Consider the following 25,230-nt stretch of genomic DNA (forward strand, 5'->3'; position numbering starts at 1 on the left):
CAAGGGTTTGGGAGAGTTTCGTTGTGGAGCCTGAAGTCACCTGACCTCTCCCAGCCAAGTCGACCCCACGGTCACCCCACCCTGGTCGTTCCTAACTTTCTGAACACCTCGGTGCGGACTGTGGCGGTGAGACGCAAGCAATGCTTACGAGTCGCTACCCAAACCTAAAGGGATGAACTACAAGCGCCTCCTGCTGCCGCCGGGGGCGCTGGGGAGCCCAGCGGCGACGGTGTCGCAAAAGTGTCGCGAAGACGTCCGTCCGCCCTTGGCGGCTCCAGGCCACCTGTATAAGAGAGCGTGCTGGGGTTTGAAAACAAGTATGGAGGTTGGGGAGATCCAAAGAGGGTTTGGGTACTCAAGAGAAAAGCGGCTGTTTAGTGCCCCAGGCTGCTGAGCTCTCGGTGCCTGTTTCTGCGCGGCGCGGCCGCAGGGCCATGCTGGCCTCGCGTGTGGCGCGCGCCTCGTGGGAGGCCTTGCGCGGCGCCGCATGGGCGCCGAGGGCGCGGCGGGGCAAGGAGAGCGCCCTCGGGGCCCTGCTGTCGCCCGCACCTTGGTGCCTGGGGTGCCTGGCGGAGCGCTGGTGGCTGCGCCCCGCCGCGCTCGGCCTGCAGCTGCGTGGGGCATTCTCGCGGGGTCACTGCTCAGGCGCGGGGAAGGCGACCCCCGGGCCCACTGCCGGAGGGGGCGCGGCCGCCGAGGCCCGGGGCGGCCGGTGGGGCCCGGCGAGCGCCGCCAGCCTGGTACGTACGGAAAAGGAGGGGCGACCCAGGGTCGCGTGCCGGCTCTGCGGGGCTCGGTCCTGGATGCGAATAAGGAGCTCTGGCCGGTCTGGGTGCTTCCTTCTCAGAACTTTTAAAACGTTACCTGAAACGAAGTTACGGGAAGGTTATTCGGTTGGGATGAATTTAAGGGGTATCAACCGGGTCCACCTTCAGTCTCGGTAGTCAGATTAAAATCCTCTTCTATCCGCACCAGTTGGTGGACTGGCTCCTGGATGTTGCATTGGTAAAAATAGCCTTCACTTGTTTTATTATTAAAAGCCTATTTTTAATTTTCTGAAGGGACTCCCTAAGTTTGGGGCAAGTTTGGGAATCATCAGAAAGTTATACAGGCCTTTTGTTTGCTTTGCAGGTTCGATTCGCTATTATTTGACCTTTGGCAACTTTACATATAAGGTGAAGGATAATTTATGTCCTAATTAAAAGATCCTTTAATCTCTAATTACAAGAAAAGATTAAAACTCTCTCTTTGAGATAATGGAGGGAAATACTTGTCCACTTACCTGTTGAAATACTATCCAAGTAGAAGACACCAGAGCATAAATGTGGGAGAGCTTTTGATGTCATGTTAGCAAGACTCATGCAATTATTACATCTTCAATTGTTAGGTCTTCAGTGGGCCCCTGTACTGCTTTCATCTGTTGTACAGCATGGCTTGAGGTGGCCACATCCTGGCAGGGGTCTCAGCTCCACTAATAGCTAAAGCATGTTAAGGTTGGAATGCTGGATGCTTTGAGGTTGCCATATGCTGGCTGAAGTCCTTCCCAGAATGGCAGTAGTTGGTCGAGTATGCCACAGGTTATCTGGTTGGGTAATCTGAGATTAGCTCTCTTAATTTTAATTTAGAAATTTTCAAATTGAAATGGTTAAAAATTAATGAGGTACTTTATTTAACTGAAATAGTTTATGTGGAGTTTAAAAGAACCCCTTTCACTGTCTGAACAACATTCTATCTGGTTTATTAATTCAAATGAAACGATTTGGCTTTTTGCAACTTTGTGTTTAATTTTTCCCCATGGATATCTCTGAGATTAATTTTGAGCCTCTTCCTTCTGACCCTTTGCTTTGTTGTTTTTCTCAAACTATCTTTTTCCCTCTCTGAGTTGTGACATTGAATCGGTATTTGACTTACTCTTCACCACAGTATAGTTGCAGACTGACTTTTTTCTCTGGATTCTGAAACACTGTCACCTTTGAACTTAAATTTGGAATATGTTCCAAGAATGTTTCTATTTAATTACGGTATGTAATGTGGTCTATTTTTAATAAAAGGTCCCTGAGTAGAGGTTTGTGTTGCTGCTTGTTTGGTGATTGTTTCCTGGATAATTTGAAGTTTTTATGTGGCTTTCGATGACAGTATTCTGCCCCCTAACCCCAGTAACCCCATTATTCCTCCAAACCGAGGTGAACATTTCTTGCTAGGTTCCCTTTAAAAACACAAGCTAAGTATCTTTGGTGAACTCTGTTTCTTTTTACAGGTTTGTTCATGGAATTTTAAAACATGTCTTTTAAAGTAGAAACTCACTTTTTTTAAAAAAAATCAAGATTAAGGTTCAGGCAAATTGGTTACCATTTAAGAAAGGTTATCTAGGGTTAGTTTTGTGCAGAGATAGTCTCATGGGGTAGACTTGGCAGCCTTGAGTCAGTGGAGAAAAAAATCCAGGCTTAGGAAAATACATTTTCTTATTATTTCTGTACCCCATTGTGCTGGGTGTCTTAGCTTCCTTAGGCCGAGGATTTTAAAGTTGAAATACCCTTTCATGAAACACATTATGTTTGGCAAGGAAGGAATGTTCTTCAGAGAAGCTGCCAAGAAGTCCTTTTGTTAGTGCCAACTTCAAATAGCTTGGCTCCAGATGAAGTTTCAAGGAATCATAAAGCTCTCACAGGGGAGGTGTGAAATCTCTTGGTTTCTTGTTGGGGATCTTACTATTTCTATGGCTATTTTGAATACATTACTGAATTTCTCTTTATTTCCTAAGGATCTCAATCCTTATTTCTAGTTCCATTTTCTTCCAGCAGTTCTCCAATTTAGTAGTGAGGTTATGGAATTGAATGTTTTTGTTTTCTTGTCGTTCGTATTTCCATACACACTGTATTTAGTAGTCTTTTGATGGGAATCTGTAGGGGAGTGACGGAGGTTATTTACAATAAGTATTTTTAAACCAAAAGGCCCAGGGTTTATTGTTGTTGTTTCTGACACTTTCTAGACTGTCTACTTGAAGTAGGAGATCTTGAAGTTTCACTTAATCAAGTGTTTTTAGTTTTGAATTCTAATGGTGAAGTCATATATCAAAGGCTTGACTTATGTGGTAGAGAATATGTTTGTTCTTTTTCTCTCTAGGAAGAAAACCTACTGTATATATAGTAGACACTTTACGTTTGGGTACATGACAGATCATTTGTATCCTTTGCAGTTTTAGAGCACATCTGTACAAAACAGAATGGATTTAAAAACTCAAAGTACTAACAAAGTACTAAATTTAAAGTTTATACAGCTTCTAACTCTTAAGTTGATAGAGCGTATTCTTCTAATGTATATAGTTATTTAAAGTATCAATTTGTAGTATATAATTTAAATTTTGTTGCCTTTGTGTTTCAGTATGAAAACCCATGGACAATCCCAAATATGTTGTCAATGACGAGAATTGGCTTGGCCCCAGTTTTGGGCTATTTGATTATCGAAGAAGATTTTAATATTGCACTAGGAGTTTTTGCTTTAGCTGGACTAACTGATTTGGTAAGTTGTGCAGGCACTCCATCTGTTTTGTTCCCCTTCCAAATCCCAGGGCCTCTGCCTCTGCCACACTGAAATAGCACAGCGTAGTCCACTTTTCTTTGTAAGGAAATCCTCAAGATGAATTTCACCTGGTACTTTGTGTAAGGATTTGTCTTTAGCATCTATATGGGACTCTGTTATTCTTTATGTCATTTAAGGAAGGCAGTAGAGATTGTAGGGAGGCATGAGAGGGAGATTTTTACTCTTGATTTTTAACTTTTTCATAAAAGAAAAACTCTTAGAAATTCCCAAAGAATCAAGTATTTGCGTTACAGATAGAAATAGTCTATGGTCATGCCTCCTTGAACAAGCCCAATCCCATCTGATCTTGGAAGCTAAGCAGGGTTGAGCTTGGTTAGTACTTGGATGGGAGACCACCTAGGAAGACCAGGTGCTGTAGGCATAGAAAATAAAAAAGATATAAAGGATTGAAGCTAAGAAGGTTCTTGTAATCTGTAAGGTCAGCCAAGGGTTGCCTCACCTAAAAAAAAAAAAAAAAAAAAAAAATCTAGAAATGAAGGATCTGTGAGACTGTTTTTCTATTTATTGTGATAGAAATACTCTCATCTTCAGCAACAGTTGGTTTTACTGGTGGAGAGGGATACATTGGGCCAATTTTTGTGATCATGGAGGTCGTAGAGGTCAGAGCTCTTTTTAGGTTTATGCTGGTGGGAGGGCATAGGCACCGCACAGATTAGGTCCTTGATTTCTCCCCGCCCCAGTTCACACCCCGTGACCACTCAGCATTAGGCATCCTTCTTCTACTCCCCCAGCAGATGAACAAAGGTGAGAAAAGCTCCTTGATACCACTGTTTGGGGGTGTTATTTGGCCTGTCGCAAATTAGAACTTAGAAGATAATTTTATAACAGAAGGTTGCATTATGTGTAAAAAGGCGTTCATAGACTGACCAGCCATCATGATATATAACATTATTTGTGTTTATAACCTACCTTGTTTCATAAGGGATTTGAAATGGATTATAAAACGACATGTCCTACAAAAACACAGCTGAGAGAAATAGGGAAAAGGTAGAGGAAAAATTTTAAATCAAGGCAAAGTTAGCATGTAGAAATAGATACAATGTATTCTTTTGTAAGACTGGTTTAGATCCATATGAGCACCCAGATAAGCAGTACTGATTTGGTGCCTCTTCAAACCAATTTATGTGTGAAAAGCCTTGCTCAATATTTAATGAGAAAAAAGAGAAACTCACTTTCTATTAATAAAAGTTGTATAGGATCTTTCTTTGTAACATCAGCTGTTCCCTTTGAAGTTCATAGAAACAAAATTCCACCTGCCCATTGACTGGTGAGCAGTATGGAATTAGCTGAAGATTTTGCAGGTAAACAAAGGGAGGGCATTTACTTTGTTATATGGCATTTCCAAATATGCATCAAATATAGACTCTCAAAATGGCTGCCACCTCTGTTTTTCCAGAGTTACCTCCCGTTTGTCATAGCTTCTCCCCATTCTCATAATCTTTTTCTGTGCTTTTATCTCTGAAGCCTGAAGGCCTCTGCTGATTATTAATATATTCTCCAATGCTGTCCAAGGACATTATACCGATAATGGATTTTTTTTTTTTTTCCGTAACAGACAGGATCTTTTTCTTGTACTGGATTTGATCCTTTTTTTTGTTTGTTTGTAGTTTTTTTTTAGCTGCCACATAAGATTGCAATAGTCACTGAATAGGAGAACCCTCATTTACATTTTCTAAGTATGTAAGATGATGTGTATGGAAACCTGAGTTTGCTGGTACCATATTTCACACTTATTCCATGGAAGTTTTGATGCCTCCAGAATGGCCGTTAGGCAGATGGCTGGACTCATGGAGGGTTTAAGCAGGGGAATGACAAGGTTTGATTTATGTTGTATATGGGAAATAAGTGGATTATAGGAAGGCAAGAGCAGAAGCAGAGAGCCTGGTTGGGAGCCTTACAGTTATCTATGGGAGTGGTGGTGGGAGTTTGGAGTGGGAGAGAAGTGAATGGGTTTGAGGTATGTTTTGAAGATAGAGTTGATAATGTTGATAGGTTGGATATGCGGGATGAGAAAAAAAGGAGTTAAATATAACTGGTGGGCTGTTTCTGTTTTTTTATTTTCACCAAGCAGGTACTTGTAGGTTAATATTTTCTGTGATTAGCAACACTTAGGGTAGGGCAGAGTTTGTGGAAGAATACCAAGAACTATTATGGTTGTCCCTATAGAGGTATCAATTGAGTAGTTGAATATGGTAGCTTGGAGTTGGAGGAAGTCATGATTAGAGATAGATTTGAGAGTTATCAGCATATAGATGGTCAAGTCTGGTGAAGTTATCAAGGCCAGCTGTCCCCAACCTTTTTGAGACCAGCGACCCTTGCTCCTATGAGAATCTAATGCCCGATGATCTGAGGTGGAGCTGAGGCAGTGACACTCGCGCTGGGGAGCAGCTACAAATACAGAGGAAGCTTCGCTGGCTCACCTGCTGCTCACCTCCTGTGGTGTGGTCCAGTTTCTAACAGGCCACAGACTGGTCTGTGGCCAGGGAGTTGGAGACCCCTGTTCTAGGCTGTGATGAAAGAGGAGAAGGGATCAGAGAAATGAACAGTTAGTAGAGCATTAGAGAAGGAACCGGTAAAGGACACTGAGGTAGGAATAGCTGGTGAGAAAGGAAGAAAATTAGACAGTGAGGTGTCCCAGAAGTTAAGTGAAGAAAGTGCTTTAATTTGTGATGATGTCAAGCTAAAAATGTAGAATTCATTGGTGACTCTTATGAGTACCATCTTTAGAGGGTGGGAACAATCAGAGTGGGTTAGTGAGCAAATGCGAGGTGGTAATGGTAATAGACATTGCTTTGAGGAAGTTTTGCTTTGTGGAGCATAGAGAAAGAGGGTCAAGGAAAGGTAGTTTTAAAGATATACATACTAGGGAAAATTATGTCGTTAATTAACTAGTTAATTAAATGGGCAGAAAGGGAGAGATTGATGTTGCAAGGGAAGTGGGGAAGAATGGTGGCATCTCATAAGGAGAGGGCCTGGGAACAGGAAAGGCAGAGAGAATGAATGGATGCCGGTAAGTGGTAGATTAGAAGTGGGAATATGATGAATTGCTGACAACCTGTTTTTATTTTTCAAGGAAATTATAGACATAGTAATGAGTTAGAGTAGAGGCTTAGGAGGGATGGAATCAGTTTGAGGTAAGAGCAGACAGTGTGAAAAGAGTAGGTAAACACAGTAAGCAGGTGTAGGGTTGCCAGACAGTATTGAGTGCCCATGGGAGATTTGTGGTCATGAATTTGAATTGCGATCGGTCAACCCATTTCTGTGTTTTCCTTGATCAATGTTCAACTGCTTGGGTTCGGGCTTGTCTGGAATATATGGATAGCCTGCTTAAAGAAGAGTGGAATAGGGTGTGGTAGGTATTTGCAGAGCAGTGATGTTGACTTGGAATCTCATGTAAGTAGAGGAACAGTGAGGATGAGAGTGACGATGGTGAAAAAATGAGAAGTTAAGTTCTCTGAGATTAGAAACAGCTGAAAGCCACATCTTCCAAGGCCCTGATTCCAAGTTCTAGACACTGTCTGTTAGACAGCGTTACATCTAGTCTGCTTAGGAAGAAAATAGGTTGTTTAATTTGTGGTAGTAATAGCTAGTAACTGCTTTTTTGGAGGGTTTACCAAGTGTCAAGTACTGCATAAGTATTAATCACATTATATGCTGAAGACAACCAACACCTCTGAGGTAGATAATACTGTTTCTGTTTCACAGATGAGGAAAACTGAGGCTTAGAGAGGCCAAATAACTTGCCCAAGGTCACAGTAAGGTGGAGAACCAGGATGCGAACCAGTTTTGTTCTGCTGCAAAGAGCAAGTTCTTAACCATTGTCCTGAGATACTGCTGTTTCCTCTAACTCAGATATGGAGACGTGGAAGACTTATTTATCCTATGAAATGTACCATGTTAAATTACATCTAAGTTAATTTGACATTTTCCCTCGGAAATAGGACTAGAAAATTCAAACATTTCTTGAAGCTTAAAGTTAAAAAAAAAATGAGTAAAAGCCAGGTAGGGACTTGGAAAACCAAAGACTATCTGCCTTGTTTAATGAGGGTAGGCAGTACTTGGATTCAGTCCATTTTGTGGCCCCAGGGTAGGCCTGGAGATCTGGGGTTTTTTTTTATGGTAAGACTTTGAATATTTAAATTTGGCAACTAATTTATATTTTTAAAAGCTCTGAGCAGGTCATATATAAAACTAGCCTACAGGCCCCATTTGGCCCATTGGCAATCAGGTATGACCTCTGGTTTAAAATATTTGTTTCTAAGAATAGTGAATAAGTACTTTTGTACCAAAAATTTAAAGTAGGCCAGGTATAGAGGACTGAATTTTTTCTTCAAATACAGGTCATGCTAATATAGCCAGTCATGGAATTAACAGTAGCACTTAAAAAAAAAAAAAAAGAAAATAATAAGAGTCGAAACTTGGGGATTTGGATCACATCACAGAAAACTAGGTAGGAGTTAAAGAGTCTCACAGGTAAATGGTAGTTCTTGCAAGTAAAAGCAGCTGTTTGGGCTGCATTGAAAATTCAGCCCAAGGCTCAAGAGGGGCTCCTTGTTCACTCTATCAGTCATGCTTTCGGTGAGTTTTTGGGTTCATCCCACAAAGGGGCATTATGAAAACCAGAAATATAAGAAGGCTTTGAAAAAGAAAAGTACTGTAGAAAAGTGAAATTATTTTCAGACCAGTTGGGAATTTAAAAGCTAACCATATACCAGTGAAAGAGTGAAAAGGTTTGGGGGTAAGAAATTGAAGATTTTATTCACATATTTTGAAAGTATAGCTGTTATTCTGGTATCTCTTCAAGATATCTACTCTGTACTTATTGTGACATTTATTTAAAAAAAAAAAACTTCTATTTTCAGTTGGATGGATTTATTGCTCGAAACTGGGCCAATCAAAAATCAGCTTTGGGAAGTGCTCTTGATCCACTTGCTGATAAAATACTTATCAGTATCTTATATGTTAGCTTGACCTATGCAGATCTTATTCCAGGTAAGAACGCCGTCATGCGTACTTTTTAATAGCACAGGGAAGAATGACAGTAAGCTTAGGATTTCTCTTGATGGACAAATAATTTTGTTTCAAAAATATAATTTTCAACTTTAAATTGTTTCCCTAATTTTGAACTATTGAACTGTTTGGCTCGTCAAGCTTTAGAGTTTATATCCTTGTTATACTAGTAGAATCTGATGTTTTCTTAATAAGATTGTTTATAGTTAAAATTGAGTAAATATTTCTCAGTGCCAATTCCTATTAGTCTAGAATGTTTTGAAACTGTTATATTTTCTTAGTGCCTAGGTTTTTGAAAACAATTTAAAGTTTTCCTAAGTACAATTTAATCGTAATAATTGAGAGCTCTGAAACCGTTAAGATTTTTTTAAAATTTCACATTATTATTACTTAGACACTATTATGCAGTTTCAAATCATACATATAGTATGTACATTATATGAACACTCTTTTTAACAGAATTTTATGATCTTGCTTTGTATTTCGCATGTGTTTTCCTGGTTGTTCATTTTCTACTTTAGCTGTATTTCTTAGTTTTTCACCCTCCTTCAGATTAAACTCTTTATTTCCAATATTTAAAAATAGAATCTGAGAACAAAAAACTACCACATGGTCTTTAAATAGCATGTTAGATTGGCATTGGATAGAAAGAAATGTAGGGGTGTTTCAGTCAAGTATAGTTTCTTCAGTCTAGACATTCTGTTTCTCTTCTATCTGTAGGCTTTTAAATTTCCATATTAAATTTAAAAATAAATTAGACTTATATTTATGTGCTTCTTTGAAAGTCAGAGTTGTGTGTATATGATTGGGGGTGTTGAAGGGGCAGGGGTAGTCTCATTCTAATTACTATAAATAATTTGTAGGAGAAATGGGAGCATTCCGTTGATATTTAAAACTCCAATGATTTTGTGTACTTTTGTGCCTCCCATTTTTCAGAATTACTTTCTTTTCTTTTTGTATTGTTTTACAAAGGTTAGCCAGGTATTTCCCTATTAAACATAGCATCGTTTCCAGGTTTTGGCATTATGGATAATGTTGCTGTGAGCTTTACCTAAGTAATGAGTGTAGATTGTTTTCCAAGATGAAACTTCCCTTCACTATCATTCTGGAGATTTCCATTCTCTCTTTTCCGTGTTGAGTCTATTTTTCCAGGCTTCCATGGCTTCTTTGCTAAGGTCCTGCTTTTGGTGGGTGGAGTGCAACCATTGTTTCTTGTGCAAGATTGCAGCATGGCGGCCAAATTTTTAGAGCTCAAAAATATCTTTATTTTAAAGACATCTGAAACGTTTGTTACTCTACTCTCCATACTTGATTGAAGTTCAAACTGGGCATAATTTTCAATTGCAGATTCTTTTCACTGAGCATTTTGAAGACCCTGTTCTGTAGACTTAAAGATTCCATGTTGTTGTTGGGAAGTCTCATGCCATTCTAACCTTTTCCTTTATGTGTGATTATGTTTTGTATTGGAAGGCTTTTAACATTCTTTTTTATATTTTCCTAGTTGATGTTTAAAAAAAAATTCTGTCTCTTAAAAATTAATTTTTGAACTGCTTCTGAGGTTAATATTAGCACTTTTTATTGAAAAGTGTGTACTCTCTTACTCTCTTCAATATCCATATATACATGGGTTCATATCTGGGTCGTCTCTGTTTTCCTCCATTGATTGGTCTATCTTTGCACCGATACCATCCTTAATTATGATTACTTTGCTGAAAGTCATGATATCTGGTAGAGTTGAATCGTTTCATTTTTGATATTCTTATCCTTTTCCATTTGTATGCAAATTTTAGAATCAGCTTTTCAAATTCTCCAGAAAATTTGTTGGGATTTAATTGGAATTGCATTGAACTTATTAGATCTATATGGAAGAATCGATATATTTGTAATATTGAATCTTCCATTCCACAAATATGAGGTATCTGCTCTATTTAGGTCTTTTAAAAATGTCAAAATGTTTCCTTTTGAAAGGTAGTATTCTTAGATTTATTTCTAGGTACTTGATAGTTCTTAATGTTTTTATAAATGGTAGCTTTTTAAATATTTCATACAGTAATAACTGCTAATCGATAGGTAAAAATCACTTCTAATGTTGATTTTTGTGTCTGGTAAAACTTTTGAACTCTTATTCTGATGATGTAAATGTAAAAGTCTCTTGGATTTTCTGTATCCTAAGTTACATATTGTCTATAATCAATGACAGTGTATGTCTTCTTTTCCAATCCTTTTACCTTTTCTTTTACTTGCCTTACTATGCTACATGGTACAGAGTTGAATAGGAGTGTGGTGTCTGTGTCTTATTCCCATTCTCAAAGGGAATGCTTTCAATATTTCACTATTATATATGACATTTCCTGTAGGGTTTTGTAGATACCCTTTTTCAGGTTAAGAAAGTTCACTTCTTTTGGGAGTTAGAGTTATTATAATAGGATATTGATTTTTATCAAATTCTTTTTTCCTTCATGTATTGTAGTCATATTTTTTCCCCTTTAGGCTTTTAATATGTGGTGAAGTACATTCTTGATTTTCAAATGTTAGGCCAGCCTGAAATTCTTGGTTCAAATCTAACTTGGTCATGATATATTTAAATATTGCTGGATTTGATTTGCTAATACTTTGTTGAAGATTTCCTATTTAGATCCACAAGATTGTCCTGGAGTTCATTTCTCTGAACACCCTTGTTAGGTTTTAGTATCCAGTTTATACTAATCTCATAAAATGAGTTAGAGAGTCTACCTTTTTTTTTTGTCTGTCAGGAGACGTTTGTGTGAGATTACAATTATTCTTTCTTTCAGTGTTTGGTAGAACTTTTTTGTTTGTTAAAGCTATCAAAGCCTGGAATTTTCTTTGGGAAAGAATTTTAAAATAGGCGATTCAGTTTTTAAAAAAATCATAACAGGATGATTCATTCCAGTTTTCTGGTTCATGTTCTGTCTGTTTTGTACGTTGTGATGTTTTTCTAGAAACTTGTCCATTTCAGCTACGTTAAAAAAAAAAATTACCAGTAACCATTAATAGTATCCACATTAATTTTTTATGTTTATAGATGAGGTAGTGTGTCCCCACTTTTAACCTGATTATTAGTTATTTGTCCCTTACGTTTTTTTCCTGAATTGTCTTGCCAATGGTTTGTCAGTTTTACCAACCTTTTCAAAGAACTAACTGGGCTTTGTCATGGTTCTCTGATATGTTTACTACTTCATTAAGTCTTACTCTTTTATTTCTTTCTCCTCTTTCTTTGGGTTTCCTGTGCTGTTCTTTTCCTAAATTCTTTAGATGATTTTGTCTTGTAGAAATATAATGGTAGTCATATATGTAATTTGAAGTTTTCTAGTAGCTGTGTTGAAAATAAAAAGAAACAGGTAAAGTAATTTTAATAACATTTTATTTAACCAAGGAGATAATACTGTCAGTTCAATTGTATTCAATAAAAAAATATCGAGTTTTTTTGATGCTGTGTCTTTAAAAGCCAGTGTATAGTTTTCATTTAACAGCACCTCTAAATTCAGACCAATCACATTTCGAGTGCTTATCTTCATGGCAAATGCTGTTGTATAGTATAGGAGGATATTTAACTCATTGCTTTTCAATTAATCTTTTCTAAAGTTTGCATTTAAGGCTGTATATTTTCCCCCAAATACCCCTTTTACTGCATCTCTTATGTTGATAATAGCATTTTTTGTCATTATTGAGTTCAAAATATTCTGTTTTCATTATGACTTTTTCTTTAAACTGTGTGGCAATAAAAATGGATTCTTAATTTGTAGGATTTCTTAGGTATCTTTTTTGTTACTGATTTCAAGCAAAACTACCTTGTAATCAGAGAACCAGGCTCTAATTGTAGGTCTTCAATCTAAGTATACAGTCAGATTTTATAAACATTTAAAGCATACCTCAAATGAATGTTTATTCTGTATTAGTTAGGTATGATGTTATATATGTCCATTTGGTCAAGTTTTTAATTCTGATGTTTAAATGTTTCTTCACTGACTTCCGTTTTTTTTTGAGTCTGCCTGTTCTGTCATTTACTGAAAGAGTAGGTTAATGTTTCCTACTGTATGTCTAATTTTTCATTTTTCTTTGTACTGTTTTTTGTTTTGTGTCTTTTGAAGTCATACTATTAAGTGTATATAAATTAAAATTGTTATGCCTCCTTGGTGAATTGAATGTTTTTACTTGGAGTAACATCTATATCTGTAATAATGAGTTTTGCTTTAAAGTCTCTTTTGTGAAATATTACTACATATAGTTACACTAACTTACTTTTGATCATTGTTTGCATGATGATAAATATTTTACTTTCAACTTTTCCATATCTTTATGTATTAGATATCTCTTATAAATAATACTTAGATAGGTTTTCTTTATTCTTTTCCAGTATAAAAATATTTTACTTTTCAATCAGAATATTTAATCCATTAACATTTACTGTGAGTACTAATATTTGTGTAGCAATCTTCCATTTTATTTTATGTGTTTATTTGGCCCATATGTTCTGCCCTACTTTTATATATAGTTTATCATTACGTTTGTTTTCCCTGTACCAGTTTGAAAGTATTACACTCTTGTTTTCGTTTAGCTATTCTCAGAATTATAACATTCATCCTTATATTGTCAAAGTTTATCAAACTTTGTGCTCATTATGGGTACTGGAAGGGCCTTAGAATACTTCACCTCCCTTTATTTCTTTCTCAACTTAGGTTATTGTTGTCATACTTTAATTTATGTATTTCTTAAACCCTCATAATATTATTTATAAAATCAGTGTTCATTAAGATTTATCTTTATATTTATTTTTTTTGGAGTTTATTTTATTTGATGTATTTTACACCTTCCATGTGGAATCATTTTTCTTTTGCATAAAGTATATCTCCAGAAATTCTTCTAATGCAGATCTAGTACAAGTGGCACATTCTTGTCTATATTTCTCTGTAAATATTTTTATTTTGCCTTTTTTTCTTTTTTTGTTTGAGAACATTTACATTCTATCCCTTAAGCAAATTTCAGTATAATAGAAAGTTATTAACTATAGTCACTGGTAACAAATAAAGATTTGAGGCTTTAAAACAGATTAAAAATTTATTTGGGGTCTTAAAGGATTCAGATTTTAAAAATGTAGATTAAGTTAGCAATCCAAACTGCACTCTAGAGAGAGTAAAAACAGGCAGAATTTATTAAGGCAAAAACCACAAAGTGTATCTTTTATTCAAATGAAGGATTCAGCTTAAGTTAACAAGGATTGGTTGATTCCAATATGTAAATGAGGGAGGCAGAAACTACAAAGAAAGTAAAATTTATATGTGTCTGTGTAGCAGTTGTTATTCCAGGATGTTTATGACTTGACCTTGAGCTGAGTTTAGCAACATGGTTAGCAATTAACTAGCAGCAAGTAGCTCAGAGAACTAAGGTATAAGATGTGTATACGTCACACTTCCCTAATAGCCTCCTGACTCTATTTTAAGTGACTCTCAGCAATGTTTATTATTCCGTTTGTTTTTCTTATTATCATCACCATGTTGTACATTAAATCCTCAGACCTTATTCATCTTAAAACTGAAAGGTTATACCCTTTTCTGCCCTTTCCCTGTTTCTTCCACACTCATCTCTGACAGCCACATTTTTACTGTTTCTATGAGTTCAACTTTTTAATTAGATTTCACTTATGACACCATGTAGTATTTGCCTTTCTCTGTCTGATTTTGCCTCTATTCCTGAAGGATATTTTTGCCAAGTATGCAGTCCTGGGCGGGTAGTTATTTTCTTTGAGCACATTGAACATATTATTGCGTCATCTTTTTATATCCATTGTTGGTAACAGGAAAACTGGTAGTCCATGTCTTTTTTGAATGAAATCTTTTTACTTCGACTGCTTTTAAGATTTCTCCTTTGTCTTTGGTTTTCCACAATAATATTTCTGAGTATGATTTTTTTTTTATTTATCCTGCTTGGAATTTGTTGGGCTTTTTAATCTGTGGATTGATATTATTAATCAGTTCTGGAAAATTCCTTGCCACAATCTTCAGATCATGCTATGCCAGTTTTTTCCTCCTCTTTTCAGACTGCAGTGTACCCATGTTAGACTTTCTCCAGTGTCTTTTAAGTGTCTTAGCCTCTTTTCTGTATGTTACTTCATTTTATCTTTCTGGGCTCCATTCTAACCTCTTACCAATGTACCCGCTCATTCACTTCACTAATTCTCTTCAGCTGTGCCCAATTTTTCTTCTGTTTTTCAGCTATAGAATTTCTGTTTTATTCTTCAGACTTACTAAATCATCTTTTATAGTTTTGAGTTCCCAAATGAAAATTTTGTTTTTATGTCCCTTTGAACATAGTAAGTTTAGTTGTTTTATAGTCTCTTATAATTCTAAAATCTATCTTTTGAGGGTCTCTTTCATTTGTCTACTTTATTGAGTTTATGGTAGCTTGTGTCTTTGGTTATTTTTGACTGTTGAGACATTGAATTAATGTTCAAAAAATAATTTGGAGAAATATTTTGATGTCTAGGATGATGGTATTACTCAGCAGAGAAGGTTTTTTTGTTCAGTTTTGCTAGGTGCTTTGGAATGCTAAGAGGCTGGGACCACCTAGGCTGTCAGGTGATGAGGCATTCTTATGAGGCCTAATTTATTTGGTAATATCTCCTCTCCCAATCCTGTGGGAATAGTCCTTCAGATCCTGGCTCACAGTTAGGAGTGGTTTATCAGAGCCCAAGGCTGACAGCTCTGGGCTTTGACTACTATCTCCTAGACTCCATGAGGCTACCACCACACATTATACTCTTGTGTGTTCCTTCTATGTGTTGGAATAATGGCTTTGAGTGTCTAGGCTTATTTTTCTGAGTTTTTTGCCTGATACCTTCTTAGCATCATGTAAGCCTTTTGCTTTCAAAACAATTTTTTTTAAGGATTGTTCCAAATTATCAAGTCTGATGTTAACGGAAGCATAATCCCAGGATATTTTTATTATTCTTGTGGTTTTCTGAAATTATGCAATGGTATATGCTCTAAATTTTACTCCAGTTTGGTGTGAGTCTTTCATTTTGCTGAGTACTTAGTAGGCCTCTTCAGTCTGAAAACTCATGATCTAGTTCTGGAAATTGTATATTATGTCTTTAATAGCTTTCTACCCTGTTTTCTTGGTTCTCTTCTTTCTGGAATTTTTTTTTTTTAATTAAGTTTATTGAGGTAACATTGGTTAATACAATTATATAATTTTCAGGTGTACATTATCATTTGGCACCTGTATATTCTATTGTGTGTTTACCACCCAAAATCCAGTTTCCTTCATCTGCCATATATTTGATCCCCTTTACGCACTTCACCCTTCCCCTTTGCCCCTATGTTTGACCTCCTTTACCTTGTCCACCTCCCCCCTCCTCTTCCACCCCACTAGGAACCACTAGTCTATAGTCCATGTCCATGAGTCTCTGTTTGATTGTCCTGCTCATTTATTGCTTTTAGGTTTATATCTCACATGTAAGTGATATCATGTGATTTTCAACTTTGTCTGGCTTATTTCACTTAGCATAATTATTTCGAGTTCTATCCATGTTGTCGCAAATGGCAATGTTTCATAAAAGAGTCTCCTTTAAATTTCATAGATGAGTGTTATCATTCAGGATATCTTCTACCTACCTATCTGTCCTACTTGTTTATACAGTTATGTAAAGCATAATAATGTTTCAGTATACAGTTATGTAAAGCATACTAATGTTTTAGTCAGTGATGGACCACATGTATGTAACAGTGGTCCCATAAGATTGTAATGGAGCTGAAAATTTTTTATCGCCTAGTGATGTCAAAACCATCATAATGTCATAGGGAACAACACATTACTCATGTGTTTGTAATGATGCATGATGCTGCCGTAAACATATCTATTATGTTGCCATTCATATAAAAATGTAGCAATACAATTAATGTATAGTACATAATACTTAATAAAGAACTATGTTACTGATTTATATATTTACCATTCTATACTTTCTATTATTGTTGTAGAGTATATCCAACAAAAATTTGCTGTCAAATATTATGCTGTGTTACACTGGCCACAGCCTCATACATCTTGTGTTTATTGTGTCTCTTGATCACATCATTTCCTCTTGTGCTTGTTTTGTGCAGTAAGTAACATGCTGTAAAGGCTTGTAGCCTAAGAGCAGTACCATATACCATATAGCCTGTGTGTGAAGTCAGCTATACCATCTAGGTTTGTATAAGTACACTCTGACGCTTGCACAATGGTATTGTCTAAGGACACATTTTTCAGAACGTATCCCTGTCATTGAGTGGTGCATGACTGTATGTATTTATATTTTTGAGAGGTTTTTTTTTGACCCCCCTATATTGTATCTGTTTCATTCGTTTTCTTTGTTTGTTTTGGTCTTGCTTTTACAGTGGAGACTTTACTGAAATATCCGATGATCCTTGGCTGCTTGCTTAATTTTAGTAAGGCATAAAATGTTAATTGAGCTCCATCTGGGCATTGGTGGAATTTGTTGGGTGATGTGCTCTCTGCTAGGGTGAACAGGCGGGAACCAGGCATGGCTCAGAATTCTCAGTACTTTTAGGTCTAGTCTATAAATAAGAGCTCTTTTTGCCGCCAGTGTTTTAGGAGCTAAGCTATGAGAGGAACTTGGGAGGAGGGAGAGGTGTCTCAGTGTTCAGTATGTTGACCTTAACTTAATCCCACCCACCAGCACTGTTTCCATCGCCATATCTGTTGCCTCCTTTGCCATCTCTGTGCTTCTCCTGAGCATCCCTTTGTGAAGGACTTAGGTTTCAGCTCTTCCCACTCTATTAAGGTACTTACTACTAGAAAACGCAGTCAAAACTTCGAAATTTGTCTCCTCTACCTATTCTCTTTGTCTTTGTGACTTTATATTCTTTCATTCCTTTACTGTCATTTTATATGGGTTTTGGAGAGAAAGATGTGTATATGTAGTCTTGTATCATCTTATATTTACGCTGCTTTTTGGTTAAAGTTCTGTCTACTTTGATTTGAATAGCCTTGCTTCAAGAGTAAGACATTTTACTTTTTTCCTCAGCTAGATAGTAAATAATTCTGTTTTTCTTGCTTTTTCTCTGGAAGGGGAAAGGAGGATGGAAACAAACCCTTTGTTTTGTTACGTTTATAATAGTATCAGATGTGAGTCCAAGTTAATTTCTACTTATGTGCATTTTTGTCTTGCCACCTTTACCAGGTAGTGGTTCCTTTCCATGTCATTATGTTGTTTACAGTTTACTATACAGCAATTCTTATTGTTGGTTTAAATCAATTTCTGGAATGATCTGTTAACTTTATTATTTTCAGTATAATAGCCCATGATACTGATAATGACCACATTTAATTTGTAAAGGTGACTTGATTTTATTATTTCCCTTTAACACTACTAAAGTTTGACCATGATGCACCTCCTTGTGGTAGACATGAACTATATTTCAGACCGAGTTAGTAAGTAGGAAGGAAAACCTTGGAGTAATCTCTTACAGATTTTATACCCCACTGCCTGCACTAACATGCTATCATACTCTGATAGGCAAAATGAAAGCTACTTTAGTCTTGGAAGCAAAGCAAAGGGAAGGGAAGGCTGGGAGAGATAGCGGGAGCTTAGAACATTCAAAAGCCTGGAAACTGGATAAAATTGCCCGAAGAAGCAAAGTAAGAGCCCGAATATATATTGTCGGTTGGCAGAGGCCTTAGAGATCACCTGGTTCTGCGAGATCCCAGCCTGACTGTGCATCGAATCCCCTAGGGTGCTTTCATCTGTGCTTTTATGAAGCTCTCTCAAGGTGATTCTCTGAAGGACATCAGTTTGGGGAACCCCTGATCTTATTAACAACCTTTCTACCACCATACTGTTACAGATGGTAAACTGAGTCCAGAAATGCTAATTCCTAGTCACATTGCTGTGTTGGAGCCTAATGCAGTGCCCTGAGCATGGGCTATAAATTCCATAGACCCAGGTTGTATTCCTAGCTGTACTACTTACTAACTGATGACCTTGGCCAAGTTATATCATCTGCCTGAGACTTGTTTTCCATATTTGTAAAATGGAGGTAATGATGGGGCCTACTTTTTGGAGTTGATATGTAGGTTAAATAACAGTGTATGTATGAAATGCTTAAAACAATGCCAGATGCTCAGTAACCCATGGTAATTTTGGCAGTTAATAGAACTAGAATCCAAGTCTTTGAATTGTCTTATTTCCTCTTATGCAGAAATCTCTCGTTTAGAATTAAGTCATATTCTTTTGCCCTGGTGGTGATGAAATACATTAGCAGGTGTTTGTTTTCTTCCAAAGTTATGGTTAGGAGATTTACTGTATGTAATTTGCATGAGTTTGCTGCATTTCAAAATCTGATTGTTAGATTTTGCCAGCTAGTGATTGCTATAGAAAAGTTTTTTTTTTATATGCACAGAAATGCTTCTAAAAATCATGGCTAGCTGGCTTGTTTTGTTATTTAGCTCATATAGTTGCATCTTCTGTGTGTTCCAAATACCATGACTTACTTGAGTGGATAAGCATTTTCTCTTGGAATAGTCTTGTCACCCAGGACTAGGCCAAGGATCAACACTTACATCATGGCTATGATCAGATCAGAATTTTAAATGCGTAATTAGTGAGATTTTTCTCAAGTCACACAATCAGAATGTCAAAACTGGAGAGGACCATAGTATAGCCTCAAAAGTAATTCACAAAAGAGTTGTTTGAAAGTAGTATGGAAGGGATGTGCACGATCCTTTTATTTTAGTAATTGAAACATTTTGAACTGAGTTTTAGTCCTAGGATTGTTTCCCCTTTATTTTAAAAAAAAATTTTTTTTCTTATAAAAATGATACGTTTCATGGTTAAAACTTCTGCAGTGGAGAAGGATATAAAAGTGAAACAAGTCCTCTGCCTTTCCATTCTCATTCAACAAAAGAATAAGTAAGTAAGGTTCCTTAGGTCTCCATCTGAAATATCCTCTGCTGGCTCAGAGGTCATGTTGTAGAGTCTAAGGAATAATGAGAAAACTATTGACAAGTTTAATTCATGTTTAGTTAAGAATTCATTGAACGAATGGTGTAGGAGAAAAATTAGCAATTACTTGGGTAGGAACTGGCCAGACAAGAATGAAAATATTTTGTTTCTCCCCAACAAATTTTACTGTTCATAAAATAGTCTAGAATGCAGAAGCAATCAAAGGTCCTGAGACGCCAGATTGGTTGAGTCCTGACATCCTTTGCACCCTCTTTACCATCGCATCCCATGTAATTCCAGTGAGCATAGTGATCTTCCTTCCAAACTCACAAAGCTGAGAAAGAAAGGAGATAGTGGGACTGAGTAGAGCTGATACTGATAACTGCAGCTTAAAAACATATGCAAGAAGAAAAAAAAAGAGGCCTTGAAGATCAACATTCTGAATGGCGTATATAGATTTTAAAAGCCTTAGTCTGTTCTTCACTTTATTTTGAGGGATGGTTAAAGAATATAAAAATCAGTGGTTCACTGTAAGGGCCATAAACCATCAATAGGTGTTTATTGTTAAAATTTTTACTTATGAGAAATTCCAGTTTATGGTAAGGCTGAATGAGGAGTTTCATTGTATGTGTAATGTCTCAGTAATTTTTAAAATCCCAATCAGAATTATTTTATATTTGATTTTCAGTTCCACTTACTTATATGATAATTTCAAGAGATATAATGTTGATTGCTGCTGTTTTTTATGTCAGATATCGAACTCTTCCAACACCGGTGAGTTTGTTACAAAAAAAATATTCTTTTATTCTTCGTTATAACTTAAGGTAAAAAACAAAAAGCACTCCTTTGTATACTGAGTTTCACTTTATGGGAATAAATTATGGCAATTATTTTTTGATCCATTTACAAAGAATTTTAAAAAACAGATTAACTGTCATCTCACTGTGGTGGTTGTTCAATGAACACATAAATAATCAGTTTTTAAAAAGCATGTTTTTGTTTTTAGTCAAAATTTTTTCAGTTGAGAGCACATAAAACCCAGACCAGCGAGCCCCATCCCTAGCAACAAACTGTTAGGAGTTTTTGTATAACCAGGCCTCCCGTGCTGTCTCATTTAGCCTCTATTATGGATTATTTAGAACTGCCAAATCACAGTTGTATGATCATAGAATGGGTTGTTCGCATATATGTTCATTGGTTCTACTAATGTCTGAGCACGTAAACAAAGCATAATAACCTCATCTTTCGGTTCTCAGGCCGCTAAAAATAGCAGTAATGTATTCCTTTTTGTTTTTTAGTTTATAAAAGAAAATAATGATAAGGATTTATTGAGTTTGATTTATAAAAAGATATAGTCAGGCAGACTTTATGATGGCTACAGTGTTAGAATTTTATAGGAACTGAGAAATCTGTAAGTTTTAAAAATCCATTTTCAGTAACCCATGTATAATTTATAAAGAATGTAAATAGTGCTCAGGATAATAAAAGAAAGTGCAGATAAAGGGTTTGTCTAACATAGATTCAGGCATGTTGTAAGCACTCAGTTACGGTTACCTACATGTAATAAAATGTTTGTTTTAAACTTGAATGATAAATAAACCTTCTCTCTTTTGTCCTCTCCAGCGAACACTTTCTAAGTATTTCAATCCTTGCTATGCCACTGCTAGGTTAAAACCAACTTTCATCAGCAAGGTAAGAGACACCCAATGTCCTTTTAAGTTATTCCCTTGTAAATTTTTATTACAATGAATATAAATCTTATTCTAGAGCAGCCAAAAATGAGACAGGTTTAAGTGCATTGACTATAGAGGATAGAGAGTGGGGTCATTACCCAATTTTTTTGTCCTCCAAGCTTTTCGGCTCTTTAGTATATGCATGTGTTTTGTATTGTTGGTCTGAGAATTTAAGTCTTTGAATGAAGTAATAGGGCCACTGTTTAGGGAAGGTGGAAGGAGAAGAAAAGTAATTGCATTTTGATTGAGATACAACACAGATTATGAAAGTGTCTTTCTGGTTTCACTAAACCCCTCCCTGTGGTGAAAACATCATATAATTAACAAGGTCTTTGACTTTCCACGATCTGTTGTTACATGCAGAGGGGTAGGAGAAAGTTTAATTCACCAGTAAATAATTGCTATTCTTAGTTGTCCATCCAGTTTTCTGAGCCCTCCGTAGAACAATAACTATATCCAATCTTGGTACACAGAGAGGACATTATTAATGCCTCTCTAGGCACATTTGTTTTTCAAGTGGCCTGTTAAGTTTGCCCTAATCATTCTTCTGTACCATCCCCTGTGGCAGAGGTTTCACGGTTAGGGATGCCAGTCATCTCTGGCACAGAGTGGTGAGATTACTTATACCGCAGACTTCTTGGTATGGACTTTAACCTACATACCTGGGATTTTTTTTTTTTTTTTTTTGATTCACATGACATGCTTGTATCAAGCACAGCAATTTGAGTGTACTGCTACATAGAAAGTAGCTCAAAGAGGTACAGGGGCAGATGCCTCAGATCCTTGAATTTGCAAGGAGTTCTCCAGACAGTTTTTAATTACTTTTTAAACTAATTGGAATCCTTGTAATTTTGCTGCAGAATGAGTGATAGAACATAGGTGTTTCTCCAGCATATCACCCACTGATTCATACTTCACGTGCTCCCCCCAACACTTCTCTCATTGAGCAGTGAGAGTCTCCAGTGTTTGGTTGTTTTCTTTTATCCTCACTGCTGCCTTTTAGGGTAGAGAAACCTACTCATTTCCTCCAGAGAACTTCTCTCATGGAGATGAATGTATTTGATTTTTCTGACCTCATAGGTTTGACAGGTAAGCAAATGAAGGGAGCATGGAATAAAGTGCCTGGAAATCTGGGTTCTAGATTGGGATCTTTAACCTGCTCTGATTGCAGGCAAGTGAAAAAGTGGCTTAATTATTTGCATATCCACAGGGCTGTTTTAATGAGCAACATTAAAATTTAATGTTGCAGAGAACTTTGCAACATTATCAAATTGCTATGGAAATTCAAGATAGTGGTTATTTTCTGATAGTTGTTCTCCTCGTCACTGTAAAAAGCAGCTGTGCAGACAGATGGGCCAGTTAGTGAAGTTCACCCTTTCATGGGAATGCCAGCTTCTGTGGCAGGGATGTTATAACATCAAGCATGCTGAGGGTATGTTGTGTTACACTGTGATGGGCTGGCTATGCCTTTGTCTCATGAGCTGGAAACAGGATCTGGCCGGCACTGTTCATATATGACTCCATTTTTTTTTAGGTAAACACGGCAGTCCAGTTAATCTTGGTGGCAGCTTCTTTGGCAGCTCCAGTTTTCAATTATGCTGACAGCATTTACCTTCAGATACTGTGGTAAGCTAAATATAGAATTACTTTGTGAGAATGTCAACAAAATGGCTAATGTTGGCAGTCCTAGAATTACTTTGTTTTTATAGTGTTTATTGAGCACCAACTGGGTAAAGCTCTGGGGTATATTTTAGGATCAATATCATTCTTAAGCTTATTATTAAATATAGGATGTAGAAGTTATAGAAGCTTTCATGCAAGTTAAAAGAGATGAGAAGTACAGATAATGTGTTGGGGTTCAGAGGAAGGAAAGAGTTGTAGTTTGGAAGAAGAGGGAAAACTTTAGGAAGGAAGTGGCATTTTGAGCCATGATGTCTAGGTGAACTTTTTACAGGAAAGGCCATTCAGGGGAAGGACACCCTGAGCAAAGTCAGAGGGTGGCAGAGTCTAAGGGAAAGTGCATCCAGTCTAGTCAAAGGGGCAGAGTGAGGGAGACGCTTGGAGAAAGGAGTTTGAATTTCATCTTATTGTGCTTAATTGTAGCCTTGAAAACATGTCAAATTCAGATTTTTTCTTGAATGAACTACGTAATACAACCTCTCTGATTTTCATTTTCTGCTTCTTTAAAGTGATATAAGAATTTAAGACATTTACAAAGCAATCTGAGTATAGAAATTTTCTAGGTTTCTTACCATATTCTCCAGTATTTTAACAAATATATTCCCTGCATATTTTGATAGTAATTTTTTTAGCAACTGACCTTGTTATCCAAGTTTTTCTAGAGCATCCAACTTAGTTTTCAGAAATAGCAACTTTTCCTACTTGTACATTTTGTTGGCTTATGAATATTAGTTTTAGAATATTAAACTGGCATGAACAGCTTTAGGATCAAATGAAAATTGAATCTTGATGGTCCTACACCTCACCTGGTAGAAGCAGACGTACCTGGTGCACTAAAAAGTTAGCCTGTTAGTTGCAAACATTCAGCAAGCTGTGAGCATCACTGATGTAATTTCAAGCAAATCTGGTTGCACTGGTAAATTCACTTAAGAAAAATCAGTAAAGAAAGCTGAAATTTATTTTAAATGGCTTAGATATTCAGGAAATAGAGTCTGATACTCTAAGCAGCATGGAGCAGTAGAAAGAGCACATGGCTGTAGAGTTGAAGCCAAGCCAGGCGCAAATGTAGTTCTGTGGCCCTGAGCATGTTCTCTGGGGCTCCGTTTCCTCCTCTAGAAGGTGAGGTGGTTGTGAAAATAAAATGAAAGACACCTAGAGTGATGTCTGGGTAAAAATGACAGTTGCTAATATCTTTAAGGGTTATTAACTAGATTAATGATTTGACATTACTGATTCAAATGAAGTCTTAAAAGCAGTGTATTTAAATTCTTGTAGTTAAAAAAATTACACCACATAGCCTTTTTTACTTTTTAAACTCTTTTAAATGTATTCTCTATCATTCTCATAGTTATTGATTTTTAGACTTGACAACTAAATTTCCTTTCCTTTCATTAAAGGTGTTGCACAGGTTTCACCACAGCTGCATCAGCTTACAGTTACTATCATTATGGTCGGAAAACTGTTCAGGTGATAAAAGGCAGATGAAGGTCACTCATCATCCTTAGCAAGGAAGCAATACACATCATTGGCACCGGGGCCCATGGAAATCTATAGGAGTTTCCCTAGTTTGGTGTTCAGCTTGAAAAAGGACTTGTCAGAACAAACCATGTCATCACAATTTAAGTAATGTGCATTGAAAATAAGTTTGATCATGGGCATATGTGAAATTTCCAATGTATTTTTAAATACAAATAAAACTATCATTTAGAATTTTTTTATCATAGGTTTCTTGATTAACTTTAAGGAACCAATTATTCCAATTATTGTCAGTCACTTTTTAATATTAAAAAAAAAAAAAAATAGACCCGAGCATGGAAGCTGGAAAATTGCCACTTTTCTTCAATAGAATTTAGACTGCTCACAAAGCACTAGGGAATTTCCTGGATTTAAACATATATCTTCCACAACTCAGCTACACAGTTTTATGTTTAATTTGATCGGTGTACATATTAACAGTTCATATGGTTAATATTTAATCATTTAGGATAATGACAATAAAGGTAGCTTAGTTGTGGATGAAGTAAACTTGTAAAGAGATTATAAATGCTATAAGTTTTGAAAATATTGAGATCAAAATAGAAGATATTGAAGTTCATGTCGAATAGTCTTCCAACCTCTCAGGTGCCTAGTTTATGTATCAGGATAACAACAGAGGTAGTTGGATTATGAAAACATATCCATGAGCCTACATCCTCCAGGAGGCAATGAATTATGCCTTTCCACTGTATTTCTAAAACAGAAGTGTTT

The 25,230-nt window shown here is 36.5% G+C and overlaps 1 protein-coding gene and 1 pseudogene across 3 annotated transcripts; both read left to right on the top strand.

Moving 5' to 3' along the window:
- Positions 1 to 235: 235 nt before the first annotated feature.
- On the top strand, positions 236 to 25,054 carry CRLS1 (cardiolipin synthase 1). 3 transcript variants are annotated; one of them, XM_036229657.1, is made up of 8 exons: positions 345 to 740; positions 1,132 to 1,175; positions 3,382 to 3,519; positions 8,463 to 8,592; positions 20,259 to 20,344; positions 21,194 to 21,262; positions 22,838 to 22,929; positions 24,381 to 25,054. In XM_036229657.1, the coding sequence occupies exons 1-8, from the start codon at positions 488 to 490 to the stop codon at positions 24,466 to 24,468; spliced, it is 900 nt and encodes a 299-aa protein (XP_036085550.1). In that variant the 5' UTR covers positions 345 to 487; the 3' UTR covers positions 24,469 to 25,054. The 3 variants fall into 3 exon arrangements, with proteins under 3 accessions (XP_036085551.1, XP_016008346.1, XP_036085550.1); XM_036229658.1 differs by lacking the exons at positions 345 to 740; positions 1,132 to 1,175 and adding an exon at positions 236 to 317; XM_016152860.2 differs by lacking the exon at positions 1,132 to 1,175 and having other exon boundaries at positions 324 to 740; positions 24,381 to 24,690.
- LOC118610542 lies at positions 3,843 to 3,961 on the top strand (annotated as a pseudogene).
- Positions 25,055 to 25,230: the final 176 nt, after the last annotated feature.

The sequence above is a fragment of the Rousettus aegyptiacus genome, unplaced genomic scaffold, assembly GCF_014176215.1.
Source record: "Rousettus aegyptiacus isolate mRouAeg1 unplaced genomic scaffold, mRouAeg1.p scaffold_m13_p_12, whole genome shotgun sequence".
NCBI classification, from domain to species: Eukaryota; Metazoa; Chordata; class Mammalia; order Chiroptera; family Pteropodidae; genus Rousettus; species Rousettus aegyptiacus.

Excerpts from the sequence above, each read along its gene's own strand:
- CRLS1 (XM_016152860.2), top strand. The coding sequence starts at position 435 with ATGCTGGCCTCGCGTGTGGCGCGCGCCTCGTGGGAGGCCTTGCGCGGC. Across the intron at positions 741-3,381 it reads CGGCGAGCGCCGCCAGCCTG|TATGAAAACCCATGGACAAT; the intron begins GTACGTACGGAA and ends TTTGTGTTTCAG. Across the intron at positions 8,593-20,258 it reads CTATGCAGATCTTATTCCAG|TTCCACTTACTTATATGATA; the intron begins GTAAGAACGCCG and ends TTTGATTTTCAG.